We start from the raw sequence: 15,687 nt of genomic DNA on the forward strand, positions 1-15,687 counted from the left end.
GTAAAAAAAGAAAAGAGAAAAACAAACGATCCGTCTCGGCTGCCCCCAATCACTTGTGTCGCAGAGAAAAGCTCATTGCCAGGTGTGTTTGTTTCACGTCGTAACTCCGTCGCATTCTTTCTTTCGACTTGATCTTCTCTTGCGACCCAATTACAAGCCTGTTTTGCTCCCTTGATATGTTTCTTCCTCTCCTCTCTGCTCTGCTCTTTCTTCCAAAAAGCATCGTCATTACTCATTTGTAAAGGACGCCTCGGTGGTATTTTCCTCCCCAAGTCATATCATGAAAGATCGCTCAAAATTGGGCCCTTTTTCTTCGTGTTCAACGTCGTCTTCATACGCAAACGCTCAAACTGCGTCCACATGCTCTCGTCATGTAGAGTAGTACTGGCGGAGTTCTGTCTGATCCTCGGGCCGCATTTGGTTCACAAAGTCGTTGAACTGAGGAATCATCTCCCGGTACATGGTAATAACCTAGGATATGTTAGTAGATATCGCTACGCAGAGGAGGGCTGGAGGTGCTAACCTTCTGGAAGTGCTCGTGCAGCTCGGCCTTGATTGGGTTCCTCAAAGCAATGTCCTTGTACCTTGCAATGGCAACAAAGAGCTGGGGAAGCGCCTTCTCCATAGCCTGGGGATTCTGTCCAACGACCAGGGTAAAGCCCTTGAAGGCAGTGGCCTTCTCTTCCAGGAAATCGACGTGCTCTATAGCTGAGAGGAAGTCCTCGGCAAAGGTCGGCAGTACAGGGGCTAGGACTTCAGAGTTATGGATGCCGAGGCGACCGAGAGCAATGGCTGCGTTCTCGCTGACGGCGTTTTGTACTCCAGGGTTCGAGACGATCTCAACCAAACGCTGCAGGAGTTCGGGGACAAAAGGAGAGATTGCCTTGCTGTTGACCATGACGATCTCGCCAGCAGACCAGCATGCATTGTTAACAACGCTGAAGCCACTGTCAATCTCCTCGTCGAGAATGTTGTCGAGATCCAGCTGCTTCAGCAAGATGGGGAAAATTGAATTTAGGTGCTTCTCAAGCTGGGGGAAAACGTATTTCGCGCAGTCTCCCAGCAGAGCGTAAGCTGATTGCCGGACATCGTCCTGAGGATCCTCGAGACAGAAACCGAGAAGCTCGAAATATGTTCCCTCTGAGCCCCGGACCAGCTCCTGCTTCTTGTCCTCCTCGAGAGACTGGATAATAGCACTCAAGAGGTCGAGACTGGTGACGAGGAAGTCCTTGTCTGGGGAGTCGAGTGTTGGGTTGTTGGTGGCCTGCAGACTTTGCTCGAGGTTCGTGTGGATAATATTGACGCATCGTACGAAAATGGGCTGCGCATAAGGGGTGAAGGCAGACCCCAGCGCCATGGCAACGTAAGAGAGACACTCTAGCAGGGGGAAGAGCTCACGCGAATCGTCGCTGACCTTTTGATAGCGTTCAATCAAGGCTGGCATCAGCAGACTCATGGCGTCCGGCTGAGCAATAACGGGACCAATGTTCTCCGCCAAGGTTTGGACGCAGTCGTACAGGATGTACATGTTTCTGTCCTTGTACCGGGCAAAACACTGGACGAACTGCTGCAGAATAGGGATGCAGTAGGGCTCGAGGACTTTTCCAGACTTCTCTTCAAGGTTAGCGAAAGCAGATGCCGCAGCTTCCTGGACCTTCTTGTTCTTGTCGAGCATCTTGCGGAGGATTCCTTCCATCATGGGCTCAAAGTAGGTCACCTTTTGGTTCTGGTCGAGGTTCGCAGCCCACTGTGAGTAGCGGCCGAGCGTCCAGCAGGTAATTTGCCTGACAATGGGCTCGTTGTCTCCGAGAAGTGAGAGGAGGTAGGGGACGAGCTCCGGCAGGTGGGGAGTAACGGCGTTGATAGTTCCCTCGGCGACTGCGCCGAGAGCGAGGACAGCGGCCTCTCTGTATTGCCACTCCTCGTGCTTGAGGTTGCTCGTCAAATACGGCAAGATGGCAGTGAAGACGGGGTCGGAAAAGTCACGCGCAAAGACGTCGAGAGCAGCGGCGGAGCACTTGCGGATAGTCCAGCGCTCGTCGGGGTTCTCATCGCCATCGTCAAGGTCGTCAATCTCGCCCTCTTCCAGATCATCATCCATGCTGGCCAGCTTCTCGTAGGCATTTCCGTTCTGGGCGGTATCGGCTGAGGCCTCGCCACCCTTACCCCTGGCCGCAGACTTCTTGGCGAATTGAGGCTTGATGTCCTCCTCACGGTCTTCTTCTTCCTCGTCGTCTGATGCACCACCGAGAAGCGCAATATCCTCTCCGCTGTAGACCATGCACTCCAGCAAAACAGGAATGATCTTGTCGAGATAGGGCGTCAGTGAGCGCCACAGGTCCTCATGCTCGCCCACAGCCAGCCAGAATTCGGCGGCTTCGCACGCCAGATCTTCGTCATCACTTTTCTGCTGGGTGATGATGTAGTCGACGAGGCCGGCAATGTGGGGCTGCAGCTTGTCGGGGCGGGTCTCAACCAGCTGGACGAAGGCGTGGCACACCTGGCGGCGCACATCAGGGTGCTGGTCGCCAGCCAGGATGAAGAGGTGGTTCAGGAGGCTGTCGATGTTGTTGAGCATGGCCTGGGACTTGCGTGGGGTGAAGACGTTGATAGCAGTCAGGGCCTTGGCGCGGACCTTGGGCAGCTCGCTCTTGGTGGCCTCGATAAACTTGGGAAGCAAAAAGTTCAAGGGGCGTTGACCGTTGTGCTCACGCTCCAGAACCTTGACATTGTCCTCGCAAATCTTGGCCATGGCGGACATGGCGCCCTCCTGGCCTTCGTTGGAAATCTGACCATTCTCGTTGGAAATGAGGCTGAGCAGCTGGGGAAGCAATTCAGGCCAGCTTAGGATACCGCCTCTCCTGATGATCTCGGTCGCGATATTGCCGGCGTAGTTGCGAACCTGGGAATTCTTGTCTTGGATACCGAGGGGAACGGCCATCTTGATGAGGGCCAAGCTGTTCTCGGGGATCTGCTTGTAGCTGGTGCGCACGTTGTTCTTCAGCATAATCGCGGCGGCAGAGCGCACGAGGTGGAAGTCTTGGGCTGAGCATTGTACACCCTGGGGAGGATCAGCGCTGGAGAAGAGGTAGGCGAGGTAGTTGTTGAAGTCGGGAGAGGCCTTGGCCTGCGTGAGCATCTGCGCATCAATGGTGGTTAGCAAGGGTCGCAATGGGCGAAGGGAACGAATGGTGGGCAACTCACAATCTCTGCCTGCTTCTGCGCATTCTTGTCGAATCCGCTGAGCGAGTCCTTGAGGCAAGCAGCCAGCTGGCTCAAGGACTCTGGGGCCGGCTGCCAGGCCATGACTGGCGCCTTTCTGGGGGTAGTTTGGAAAAAAAGATGTTAGACCAAAGCTGGCGACTTGTGAGGTGGTCGAGAATCGGGGGAGGATTCGAGCGACGGAGCGATGGTGTGAGGTCGATCGGTCGGGTGGTTGTCGAGCACGGCGGGAGGGTAGAGAGGGGCAGTCGTTGAAGTTGTTCGGCCAGGGCCACGGTCGGTAGTAAGGGCAGTGGGCGTTGACATTGGCGGCTGGCAACACACTGACTGGCGAAATGGTGGGGTCGGCCTGTCAGCTTTTTTTTCGCGATAACTATGGTGCGGCGGAGTAGCGGGTAATAGGTAAGGTACCTCTGCACGAGACCGCCTCCTAACGGTACCTTGGACGTGGTATTTCGAGCGGACGGAGAAGGGTTAATGTGACTTGGGAGAAGGTACCTTGAGCAGAGGTGGGATCAGTGAAGGTCCCCAGTCCAAGAAGCACAGAGTCGCAGCGCTAGTGGTCCGTCGTAGCGCATCTGGGCCCGTACCGTGGACGGTACGCCGTAAGAAGGTTAGGTAGTCGTAGCGAGGACACGCCGCACTACCTTACTACAGCTTTCACCTCAGTATTATGTTACCTTGATGCAAAGGCAGCTAAGGTACCTATACAGTTAGTTAGGTGCGTTGGCCCCCAAATGGCTGCTTTCTGTGGGCGAGACGAGCGGTTTGAGGCGTCCGTTTTCCGTTCGAATGACCTGAGCAGGTGAGGCAGGCAAGAAAGGTGGTCAGGGGGGGGGAAGAGGCAAAGGCACCTCAGATGCACATGTGCGAATGAGAAGTACGGCAAGTACTAATTTTAGCCGTGCCGTGGTCGTCTTCTCTCTCTGAGTTCTGTCCATCCCAACAGTCGTGGCGATGAATATCCAAAAGTTTAATGTGCTGAGCTGTCACCTGTGTATCAGTGTCGTGTAAAAGAACATGTGCATATCAGTTGTCTGCCTTCTCCTCTCTAATCACAAGCCTCTTTCCCCGTTGTCTCCAGCATCTAGGCAAATATGTATGTGACTGTATGTACGGATACCTATCCACCACTCGATAATGAGAAAGCAGGCTGTGAGATTCAAGTTTACAACTTGTTCAGTGGGCATGTGAATGGGGTTGGGGTTTTGGGGCAGAAGCGATAGAAGTAATCCGATGGGATGAATAAGGTAAGGTAGGTGGAAAACTTCTAAAATGGCAGGCAGTTAGAAACCGGGAAAACGATACGGTACCTCAGGAGGTGGGAACTCAAGACGGTTGCAAACGGCAGAGGAAATGTGTAAAATGGAAGGTGGTCCGTCCTGCTGGTCGGTCCCTCTGCCGATGTAGGATGTGTGTCGGTCTCACGCTCAGTCCAGTCCAGGTCCTGGTAGTCCTTCCACAAGCTGCACTGCTGCCCACCAAGAGGAGAAAAAAATCTTGAGCTCATGGAACTGTGGACAAATGGAGTCCCGTCTTCCTCTCACAGACTGCAGTACCTTCACCTTATGGCCCGTGCTCTTTTCTACCCCTCGTTCCTCCTGCGTCGACCAGATGGGGCAGGCACGGCAGGCTCTCCCCCACCACGCCATGTCGATAAAGTCTGTCGTTCCTGCCAGGGTTCACTTTTTTCTTAGACAGCACGTGGGTCACGCTTGCTCTTGCCGTTGTGCCTCAGCGCTGGAATTCGAAAGAAAGTTTCCAACATCTTCGATTTGCCGCCTCGCGAGCATGCCATCGTCAGTCCAGCATTGGCGTCGAGTTGAAAGTCATGAACTTGTAGTGGATGATCTTCCCAAGGTAGAGTCTAGGACAACTGACGTGGAACACGCAAAAGAAGAGACCTTGACCGACCCCTGCAACTGTAAACTAACCCCTTGAGAACGGGCAGTTGCTTGCATCTTTTTCTCTCTCTTTTTGACGTTGCCAGAAATGCGGTGGGACTCCACAAGCGTCGCACAGGCCTCAGAAAACCATTCTTTCGTGCACACCGCAAGTGACAAGATCCTCCCATCGCTATTTGTACGTACACTGTAGACATTTCCTGTTTCCTCGACAACTCTGAATCTGTTGAATCCTTAAACGGGGGAAAAGGAGGCGAGGATCAAACTCCGAGGGTTCAACCTGAAGCCGCAAGGGATATCTCCGCCCACTACCTTACCCGCCCCCCTTTGGAAGGTGGATCTGAGAACGACAACTTTCCCTGTGTCCGACCCAAACTTCTGAGCCGCGCAGGTTCCCAGACTTCTTGCCCTCGCGAGTCATCGCCGTTGAGTCGCCGACTCTACAAAGGGAATGGCTATACCCAAGGTATTACGTGCAGATCCTATGACCCCGGTCAGAGCGCATCCCGTACCTCAACTCATAAGAGAAAGAGAGAAGAGGAGGAAAGAGCTTAAACAAAAAAAAAATTCATGAGCCGAACTTCTACCACGAAACAGGACAAAATAATCTTAAATGAGAACCATATGGCCAAAATCAACGGACGATTACAGCTCAGATTGCTCGGGTACGTCTTAGCCACGTTCTAGACTCGGAGAGTAAACACCTTCCAGAGATTCCAGAAGAAAGTCAAAACGTCGAACCACGAGAACCAGCAATATGGGATCGGTTTTCAGAAAATTCGTAGGTGCCGGACGCCATGGTCTAACATGTCGCCTGCCAAATTTCCATCTAGATCACTTGCATTATTTGCACACGCTGTCATAGCAACCTCGAGCGCAGCCTCGTTAAGACTAGAGATGGCGGTCCTTATTGTCTATGACGTTGGGTATCGCGGCTGTCTCCTTGATATCCGTCACGCTGTATAGACTGCTCACTGAATCGCGATGACGCGCTTCTCCCTCTCTCCCTCTTGCACACTCAGCCCGGCAACCCCGGATGTGCAGCTGAACGGCCCGAAGCCACGCGTGGGACATCACCTTTCGGTCCGCCGCGTCCAGACCCCGGGGCCCCCTCGTGAGCCCGGCACGCCGCATGTCCAACATCCCCAAGCCCTTGTGTGACTGTCACACAATCCACTTCAGGAAGTCGCAAGCAGCGAGGGCCTCGCCCCGTTCGCTCCCGCTCCCGCTCCCTCCAAAGATCGCAAGCGGCGGTCGATGAAATGCGGTAAACAAGGGGCGGGAGAATTGGAACTGTGTGACTCGGGTCTATATACCAGCACCTCCTTGCGCCAGAACATCGCTACTGAGAGTTGGGTTGTGTGTGTTCAAGCACCGTTGACTAAGGGCTCTCCCCTTGAGTTTCGCCGTGACGACGTCGACGATGGCCCGGAACGCCTCCATCTCCTCCTCCACCGAGAGGCTCATGGCCGCGCCGCCCAGGTTGATGGAGCAGCCGACGTACACAGGCATGTTGGCCCTCTTGGCTAGCAGCTTGGCCACCCGCGTCGTGAACTCCAGTGTCGACTCCACCGAGTAAATAGCCGTTGAGATGGGCTGAGCCGGCTCAAGTCTCTTTGTTTGTGTGTCAGTAAAGAAAAGCTCGTATTGGTATGTTTGCCATTTGTGGTGGGATGTGGGATGGAAAATACGTTTGGCAGTGCGTATACGAACGAGCCAAGTGCCGCTGGCCCCGACTGTTCGTCTTGCGTCACTGAGGTCAGGAAGAGGGTTGCCACCTTGGCCTTGGTGCTCAGATGAATGTGGATGCGGGTGTCGAGGGAGTGAGGCAGCGGAATCGAGAGCTGCGTGACGGTGCCTGAAGAAGTCATATTGCAAGCTTTTAGTGAGGTTGGATCCAGCTGAGTGATAAATGTTGCTTGAAGTTGATCAAGTGAGGTTGGAGATGTGAACGCCATGGAGTGTGGAGTAGAGGGATTCGGGCTGGAAAGTGTATGCGCACTGTATTTGTACTGTGATCTCCAACACCATCATGCAAAACCCTGGATATTCGGGATGGTTACTTCGCAATGCGATGTTGTGCCTCTAAAGGCGTAGAGAGCCTTGGTTGAAATACCCAATGATATTCTTCGTTCAAGGGGGTCTAAACAAGACCTGGAATTTCTAGTGATTGTGTACTAGGATCAGGCCCGCGATGGGCTGAAAGGTCGCCATCGCCCTTGTCACGATATAATCAACTTGGCATCCTGAAATCGTCACATACGACCATACCCATTGGAAAACTCGGGATCCCGTCCGCTCTCCCATAGATAAGCCAATGAGGGCCGGATTAGTAGTTGGGTCGGTGACGACCAGCGAATACCTGGTGTTGTATGTTTTTGTTTTGAGTCTAGATGACATCCCGGCTTCGAAGATAGAGGTGAGAGAACACAGGAAATCGGCTCACTTCCGCGATCTTTTGCTCTGTCACTTTGCGCCAACATCCGCAGTGTGGTGATCTCTCTTTTGCTCAGATATACATGTCTGTTATACCTATGTGACTCTTCTCTATGGGGTCTATCAAGGCGCCTTAACGTACACAAGCTATAACACAAGTATTCTACATGAAGAACGGGCATAGGCGATCTGAAGACCTAAGAAGCTCGCCTTCTTCTCCTCCATTGCTTCACCGTTGATAACTCTTCCCTTATGAGCTTGTTGGCGCTTCCCTTCAGGGCAATGCCTCAGTCTCGGGGACAGATGTAATTTCAGGAACAGCTACAACCTCATCCGCGCTCTCCTCTAGCTTGGCAGCCGTCGGAGGCAACTTTGTAAACACCGCAACAAAGCCGCCCCCGACAACTCGCGATCCGACCTTGGGCCGGCAAACGATCCCCCTCGCCGCCGCACCCGTCTCACCCCTCTCAATCGCCTTGCGAATATTCACAACCTTGACGTCCCAGTTCCGACCGCCCGTGCCGTCCTGAAACATGTCATCGCCCGACGTCGATGTCTGCAGCTCTACAACGCGGTCCTGCACCAGCGGCTGCTCCGTGTCCTTTGCCCAGACGACAAAGTCGAGGATCTGCGTGATGGACGGGAAGAAGATGACGACTTTGCCGTCGGGCTGGAGGGCCTTGACGGCCATGTCGGCGTAGTCCTGTGAGGCCGGGAGATCGAGGATCACGTGCGAGAGGAACGCCTCGCCTCCATTCTCGGCGAGGCGCGAGGCCAGGTACGATCGGATTGTGCAGACGTGGAAGTCGACGTCGGAGAGGTACAGGCCCCTCTTGAAGTGCCGAACGAGGCCGTGGGCCATCCGGCTCGATGTCGGATTGACGTCCAACGTGTGCAGGATCGCCCTACGACTCGCCAGGTGCTCCTTGTACAGCGCCGCAAGTTCCGGGTCTTCGATATCGAGAGCGTGCGGTACTGCTTTAGGCACTTTCTTATCCTCCTCCTTCGCTGCCTCGTCTGACGCAACCTCCTTCCGAAGCGTGTTCTTCGCGTACGGTGCTGTGCAAAGTGCGTCACGGAGGCGCGGCGGCAAGGGCGGGTTGGCGCCGTGGATCGCGCGTGCGAGATGCAGCGTCAGCGCGCCCATGCCCGTGCCGGCCTCGAAGATCTCGACGGGCGGGCCGGCGTCAAAGTCCGGGTCCTCACCGGGCACGGGAAGATTCAGGTCGAGGAAGGACACGATGAGGTTGGCATCCTGGGGGTAGATCTAGCCCGAGAGTTGCCGCATGGCGCGTTTCAGTCTTTGTCGGCCAATAACTTTTTTTTTAATTTTTTTATTTCTCAATATTTCAGGTCCTGGGAAGAAGTCGTTTCATACCGGTGTCGCCACGCGCGGGGAGTTGGCGACGTATTGCCCGAGCGAGGCCTCGAGGAGTCGCACATTGCGGCCGCCGCTGTCCTTGATCGAGTCGAGAAAGGACTTGCCGATGATGTCGGAGGCGTTTACTTTGCTACCGTAGGAAAGCTTGATCGCCGCGTCCGGTCGGAGAGGAGGTGAGAGGTGGAATTTGGGCTCTTTGGCCCCTCGTTGACGTAGGATCACTACATCGTGCTCTACGCAGAGGGTTAGTTGATGTACCTAGGATGGAGTGAATATGGGGTTTCGTTGGAGGCGCACCTCTGATAGCGTGGCTAGAGCTGTAGGCGCGACACAACGACGGCTTGGTTCGCCTGAAAAGACTTAATGGCACGCGTCTCGGTAGCATTGTGATAAAGATGCTTTTCGCGATCTTCTTATTATCGGCACGAGCTTGCAGGGATTCTGAGAAACTCCTGTATCAAATTTGCATTGATGAATATAATCTTCTTGTCGCATAGAGTGGGGCGTATATCTATATAGCCGTATCTTAATTCAACCTCACTCAACCTCCAGGTAGCACTCTAATGATCCATCGCACTCGTCTAAGTTCACTGTAGCCACTGCCTGGAAATACATGCCATTTTGAGATTTCAAATCACGGTCGTGCCCATTATAGCGAGAACAGAGACCCTTTTCGTCACGATGTTCACCTTCGTTCTCAAAGCTTGATCCAAGGTCAGGGTGCCATTGGGTATAGCTTCACCTTCCATCTCAGCGTCTGTAGCGGCCTTTGTCCCAATGCTTCTTACTCCCGCCTCTTCCGTCTAGAGCCCAGTCTGGATGATCATTGAATCAGATTATCTAACTCTGCGCCTTCTGTGGAGGCCGGGCAGCCCCTGACAACGGTCCAAATATCTCAGTTCCGGGAGTGCAACAACCCCTTTTTTGGCTCCGCTGGATGTGATGATGAGCGCTGTTATAGCTTGTAAAGAGATCCAGATGCATGGTATTGCCTATCATCGGTAACCAGAATTGAAGTTGAAAAGATTGACCGAATCATGGGCCAAACTGTAACATCGAGGTATCCGTAAGGTAATCGGAGATGCGAGGGACGGCAGCTCGTCCACCTTTTCGATGTGCGTACTCTCCCTTCTCAAGTGGCCATTCGACCCCTTCGGTCAAAGGCAAGCTACCAAACGGATATATCTTCCTGCGGTCTTCAAATAGTCAGGTTTCTCCCCAATAGTCAGGTTTTTTTCTCTGTAGCACTTCAATTCTCTTACCTCTCGTCTAGTCCCTTTCCTCGCCTTGACTCAATTATTCCAACCTCCTTTCTCGTATTCACTGGTTAATACTTCCACGAAGCCATCTATCTCCCAAGTTCCACTACAATGGCCACTCAACACAACGATCGCGTCGACTTCAGAATGGGCAACCTCCAGACTGCCCTGACATATACCCCGCAGCCCTCGGGAGACTTTCCGTCTCCCAAGGCCGCGGAAGCGGCAGACTGGCTGGCCCACATTCTCTCCAAGAATGAAACGGGCCAGTTTATGAGTCCGGCAACGCGAGCCCGCGCTGAGAGGCTTCATCACCTCTGTTCCGAGTCCGTCTACTGGCCTCTGTCAGATCTGGTGAACCCTGCCCTGGACGCAGTGAAATACGGCCGCCATGAGATTGAGTCCCTTATCCGCATTAATGGACGCAATAAAGCAGCGGGCCTGAAGTGGAACTGCATGGCCAAGGACTACATCGTCACCCGTTACGCCCCGTACTCGAAGGAGATCGAGAACAAGCGCCGGAAGATGGAGAGTCAGACATGGAGACAACTCTTTAACGGTCGCAAATCAGTCGGCCCTATCGTCAAGTGTCCCTACGAGACCTCGGCCATCTTTGCTGTCATGGATTGGGTCGACATTGACCGCATCCTCGACTTCGAGACGCGCGAGAACTCACGATGGACCGAGTACCCAGGCATCTCAGCTTTTGTCGACTTCTCGACGAAGATTCCAGGGAGACAGCCCCCTTCGAAGTTGACCAGCTACCTAGAAGACGTAGCCAAGGCGCATGGCGACTTGAATTGGGGAAAGGTGCGGAAGTTCATCAAGATGTACATCGCGCAGCGATATCCGGCGTCTTCCAACTTGTACACGGAGACCGATTGGTTCGAAAGCCCCTTGCTGTTCTCCGACATCCCCAACAGGCGGTACGAGATCCAGAATAGGACATCGAGTCCTGCGGGCAGCAATTCCGAGAACTCGAACGAGGCGCAAGGCCAGAGGGGCCAGAAATTCGACGAAGACTCCCGAGCCCTATCGGAGTGGACTCCGAGTTGCTGCTCTGACTACAAGGTTCTGGCGATTCGGGCAATGGGTGCCTTTTAACACTGAGTCAATTGGCTATAGACGTCGGCATTAGGCGTAGTCTCCAGTTCTGTGATTCGTTTGATATAAAAAATTGAAGACGATTGCCGACCACGAGTGGTGTTTGTATTGTTTGGGTCATCTTCAAAGTTTTTACTTGAATAAGATTGTCTGTCAATGAGAGGGCTTAGTACAATCTAGTTCTCCCACGTCGTTTCTATGAATAGCGTTGTCTTCGTGAAAACTGATCGCACTCCCGGCCGCTATTCTCGAAGTCCAACGAGCAATCAGCCTACTTCCAAGGTGTTGTGCTGGCAAGTCGCACTCGCATATCCGGTCTCTGCCTTGACGGCCTGAGAGCTCTTCGTCGGCCTTTCTTTGCGAGTTAAGTTTTCCTGTCTTTATCTTGAATCAAGATGAGGCGCATCGCTTACACGAGATACTATAGGATATATCGGAGGGCTTGGGCACATCTCGCTCCACAACGCACTCTTCGAAATTTCTTTTGGTTCATCCGGATCGGTATACGCATTGTGTATTCCGAAGTTGAAATCGGCATATGCCATGGTGTCATAATTTGGAAGGTACGATGCCAAAAGAAGAAGTCTTGCGGTCGGGTGATTCAGACCGCAATGAGGAGTGGGCTCTTTCCTCTGATGCCTTCTCACTACTGAAGCCAGAACGTCGCTTAAAGTTTTCTTCTCGTCCTAACTCACGCACGACACTCTAACATCCTCCCAATCTTTCATTCAGACCCGTCGGCTACTCTTCACCCCTCTCTAGTCCAACCACATTTAGTATTTGAAAATCGACGACAAGGATTCGCTCAAAGATGGCGGGCATACGTGCATTCACGAATGATCGAGCGCTACAAGATTACTTACTTCTCAACGACTGGCCCACTGGTTGGTTGTATCGACGACGACCGGCCAGCATACGTGGGCTAGCCTGCCTAACAGCCATCATTAAGATGATCAACTCTTGTCTTCCATTGGAAGCTAGAACCATTGACAACCCTGTTAGACAACTGGAAGAAAAGAACCCACTGATGCGCCACGCATGGCTCGACTTCGATTTCCTAGGAGATGGAAAGGAATATGTGAGAGTTGCGGTCAAGATTTTTGAGGCTTTATCTTTGGGCGATGGGCCGTCATTCAGGGAACTAGTCTCATCAAACTCCTTGTACTCCACACTCTGGGCCAGACCTGACCAGCGTTTCTGCTTCGAATCTACCGCCTCTGACTCGGCTTCAGCAAGCCATGGGTTCTCGAGAAGCGCCTTCTTCAGGATCATACGACTGGATGCTTCGGCCCCTTTAGATCTCGGAACAGAGATTGATCAGGAAATCGACAGAGTAATGGGAAAACATATTCGACGCCGCAACAATCCTGAATTCCTCCGCCTGGAATATTCCGCAGCCGACGGCCACCAGACTCCGTCTGACAAATTACGCACCCTCAGCATCAGAGACAGATACCTCAGCAACCAATGTTACAGTGACATGGACGACCGCGGTCGGGTCACATATGTACTACGAGCCGCAGTTCGACTGCAAAAGCCAGGAACGGACGGTTTGGATCAGGTCCAGCTTTTCACACAATCTGGAGAACCTCAAGGGTCTTGGGGTGCACGGGATGGCTGGTTTGGAGCTCCAGGGGACACATGGTTCCTTCTTTACTGGAAACCTAATACCGGGTATCGAAGCGTTGGGTCGTCAGAAGACTGGCTCGGCTTGAGAATTGAGAAAAATCGCAAGGGCACCCAAGATGAATCCCGGTTTGTGCTGCCCTGATAAGAGGCAGAAAGGCGACTCACTAACCATGCAATAGTCACGTCGACAATTCCACGATGAAAGCTGAACATGAAAGCGTCCTAAAGACAGAGAACAGCACAAGCTTTGCTGTGCCAGAACAGAGCTCGTCGAAACATGGTCATCAAATCTTCTCACTTCGTCGTCCGCTGTCGGGTTGGGCACCTCCAAAGCAGACTCCCGACCCCGCCACCCACAAACTCATGACAGGAAACGATTTCCTCCAGCGAGACGAAAGAAACGCCAGTGTCATCTGCGGACACTGCTCAGCTCTCGGCCATGGGTTGATTGATTGCATTTGGCCAGGCCCGTTCAGCGACATTGACGGATGCCCCATACGCAACACAACAGAGCATCGCCTTGACAATTGCCAGTCTTTTGAGAAGAATGATTTCCACATACCGCGGCTGGAATTACTTCATCATGTCTTGATTGTTCGACGCGCAAACAAACCACCAATCCTGACCATGCGTGTCTGGATCAGTATTGCGTGCGCCTATGTGAATTATCACGAGGGAAAATACATGCAGAATCCAGTGGGTTATCCCTGGACGAAATCTTTTGCCATGGAGATCTGGAAGAACACGTTCAAAGACGCCAATAAGCAGTTCTGGCTCACATACGACTACGCCAAGGATTCCGAAAATCAGAGTCGTCTCCAGGTGGACCCAGTGACTAGGGATTGGCAGACCGCCCTTCAGAACGAGGAACTGATCTTGGAAGACCAAAGGCAGCATGGATGGAGCGCTGTGAAGTATTTTTTCTACTGAGAGTCTGCGGGAACTAGACTTGGACTCACAGGGATTCGGGTCACGAAGCGTTGGGACGCACAAGAATTTGCTTCTGTGAAGGTTCGGCAAGATGCGAAAAGGCTTACAATGACACTATGCGAAGAGGAGTGTAATGAAATCAACCCTGTCTGTAGAGAACAAATTTGCGACGTGCGTCAATAGTTCATACCCGTGCGATGCAATCGTCCATGTGTGAAAGCGACTAGCCTTCGATCGATGTCACTCCATCCATGGGAGTTTCTGGTGATTGGTGGTGTGATATGAAGAAGGGCACGACCACAGCGACTAGTCACCTGGACGGTGGCGATGACCTTCCGTCAGGTGTCTTACACTCGAGATGATTCAAGATCGTACGAAGGACAGCGATGTCTAGCAATGAGTGCCATCACCACACAGTCTCCTCCACCAAAACATAGATGATTAATTGCGCGATGACGGAAGCACTTACGATGGAAGCACGTACGATGGAAGCACGTGTGATGGAAGCACTTAAGATGGAAACACTTAAAATGGAAACTCTCACGAGGGCGTAAATTATACCGAGCAACGAGGAGCTGGGGTCAGGGGCAGTGGAAGGCAGGCATCACCCGCAATATGTCCTACAGTGATAGACGCACATGATCAAGTTTGCACAACTTCAGCTACGATTCATGGGGAATATCCTCATTCAGTGACTACCCTTGGACAAGATACCACTGCATCCATCCACCATGGCCACGAACAGATTATGAACAAAGTCGACCCATTTCCATCCTCCATCCTTCCGCGTGACCTCGCCTATCATCCATCCATCTCAACGAAAGAATCCAGAGCCGAGCCAAAAACACCACATCAATTCCATCCAGTGTTGCTTGCTTTCTTGCTCTCTCTTCAACATCGTTATCAACTTAGTAATAGCCCATGCCAGGCCCCGGCTGCGGTCCAGGATGATGGTGGTGATGCTGAGGCGCAGGATAGAAGTGGCCCGCGGTGCCTCCGTGGACGACCGGCTGGCCCATTCCTCCTCCTCCTCCCATCATACAGGCTCCCTGCGAAGGCATCGGGACAAAGGATCCAGGAACGTGGTTGCCGGTACAGAAACCACCACCCTGGGCAGTGGGAGGCGGACCACCAGGCGCCGCCATCCAGGCCGTCGGCATGTGCGCCTGCTCTCGGATGAGGTAAGTACCAGCGGCGGCAGGAGGAACCGACGACATCGGACGGCCGACGATCGGGGCAGCGGCAGCGGCGGCAGCCGGAGCGACGTCTTGTGCGGGAGCACGCTCGTGCTCGTACTTTTTGAAGTAGAAGGCATACTGCTTGTCCATCGTACCGCGGTCAAAGAAGCGGATCTGATCGTAAGTGTAGTTGAACGGGTAATTGCGCTCCTCGTGACCAAGGGCCTTGTCTGCGAGAAAGAAATTCCAGTGTCAGCAACGAATTTAATCCCACGTCAACGTCCAGTCCTCTCTCCCATCAAATAAGAGGCCCTACCCATAAGCTTCCACAAGCCCTCAAGCTTGAGCCAGTCGCTCGCCTCGAGACTGATGCGGACTTTGCCCTGGCCCGCAAAGTGGCGGTAGACATGCTCTCTAGCCTCCTGCGCCTTGTCGTAGAGCAGAGCCACAGTCGCGTCGGGCCACTTGGCCACAATATCCGCGAGGACGCGGTCCTCGAGAATGTCATACTCGCCAGGTCCCAGGCCCCATCTGGACAGCGTCTCGCCCGGCTGCCCCTCTCTCATCCACTTCTGGAGGTTTCTGTCGAGGTCTCCCAGAGAGACCCAGGCCTCGGGGGCGGGGGCGGAGGCGGAGGCAGGGGG

At 53.3% G+C, this 15,687-nt stretch overlaps 4 protein-coding genes across 4 annotated transcripts; 1 reads left to right on the top strand and 3 right to left on the bottom strand.

The window, feature by feature from the left end:
* Positions 1-369: 369 nt before the first annotated feature.
* Positions 370-3,306, bottom strand: N0V96_010154 (uncharacterized protein; the record flags this gene model as incomplete). Its single annotated transcript, XM_053196703.1, has 3 exons — positions 370-471; positions 524-3,139; positions 3,205-3,306. 3 exons carry the CDS (start codon positions 3,304-3,306, stop codon positions 370-372), a joined length of 2,820 nt encoding a protein of 939 aa, XP_053045858.1.
* A 4,530-nt stretch (positions 3,307-7,836) lies between these two features.
* N0V96_010155 (uncharacterized protein) lies at positions 7,837-9,563 on the bottom strand (the record flags this gene model as incomplete). Its single annotated transcript, XM_065758858.1, is given in 3 exon segments — positions 7,837-8,829; positions 9,535-9,542; positions 9,557-9,563. The coding sequence occupies 3 exon segments, from the start codon at positions 9,561-9,563 to the stop codon at positions 7,837-7,839; spliced, it is 1,008 nt and encodes a 335-aa protein (XP_065612625.1).
* Positions 9,564-10,313: 750 nt separating this feature from the next.
* On the top strand, positions 10,314-11,306 carry N0V96_010156 (uncharacterized protein; the record flags this gene model as incomplete). The annotated part of the gene is made up of 1 exon (XM_053196700.2): positions 10,314-11,306. One exon carries the CDS (start codon positions 10,314-10,316, stop codon positions 11,304-11,306), a length of 993 nt encoding a protein of 330 aa, XP_053045855.1.
* A 3,467-nt stretch (positions 11,307-14,773) lies between these two features.
* N0V96_010157 (uncharacterized protein) lies at positions 14,774-15,363 on the bottom strand (the record flags this gene model as incomplete). The annotated part of the gene is made up of 2 exons (XM_053196699.2): positions 14,774-15,273; positions 15,360-15,363. 2 exons carry the CDS (start codon positions 15,361-15,363, stop codon positions 14,774-14,776), a joined length of 504 nt encoding a protein of 167 aa, XP_053045854.2.
* Positions 15,364-15,687: the final 324 nt, after the last annotated feature.

This window comes from Colletotrichum fioriniae (genome assembly GCF_027942845.1).
Source record: "Colletotrichum fioriniae strain IMI 355084 chromosome Unknown scaffold_13, whole genome shotgun sequence".
Taxonomy (NCBI): domain Eukaryota; kingdom Fungi; phylum Ascomycota; class Sordariomycetes; order Glomerellales; family Glomerellaceae; genus Colletotrichum; species Colletotrichum fioriniae.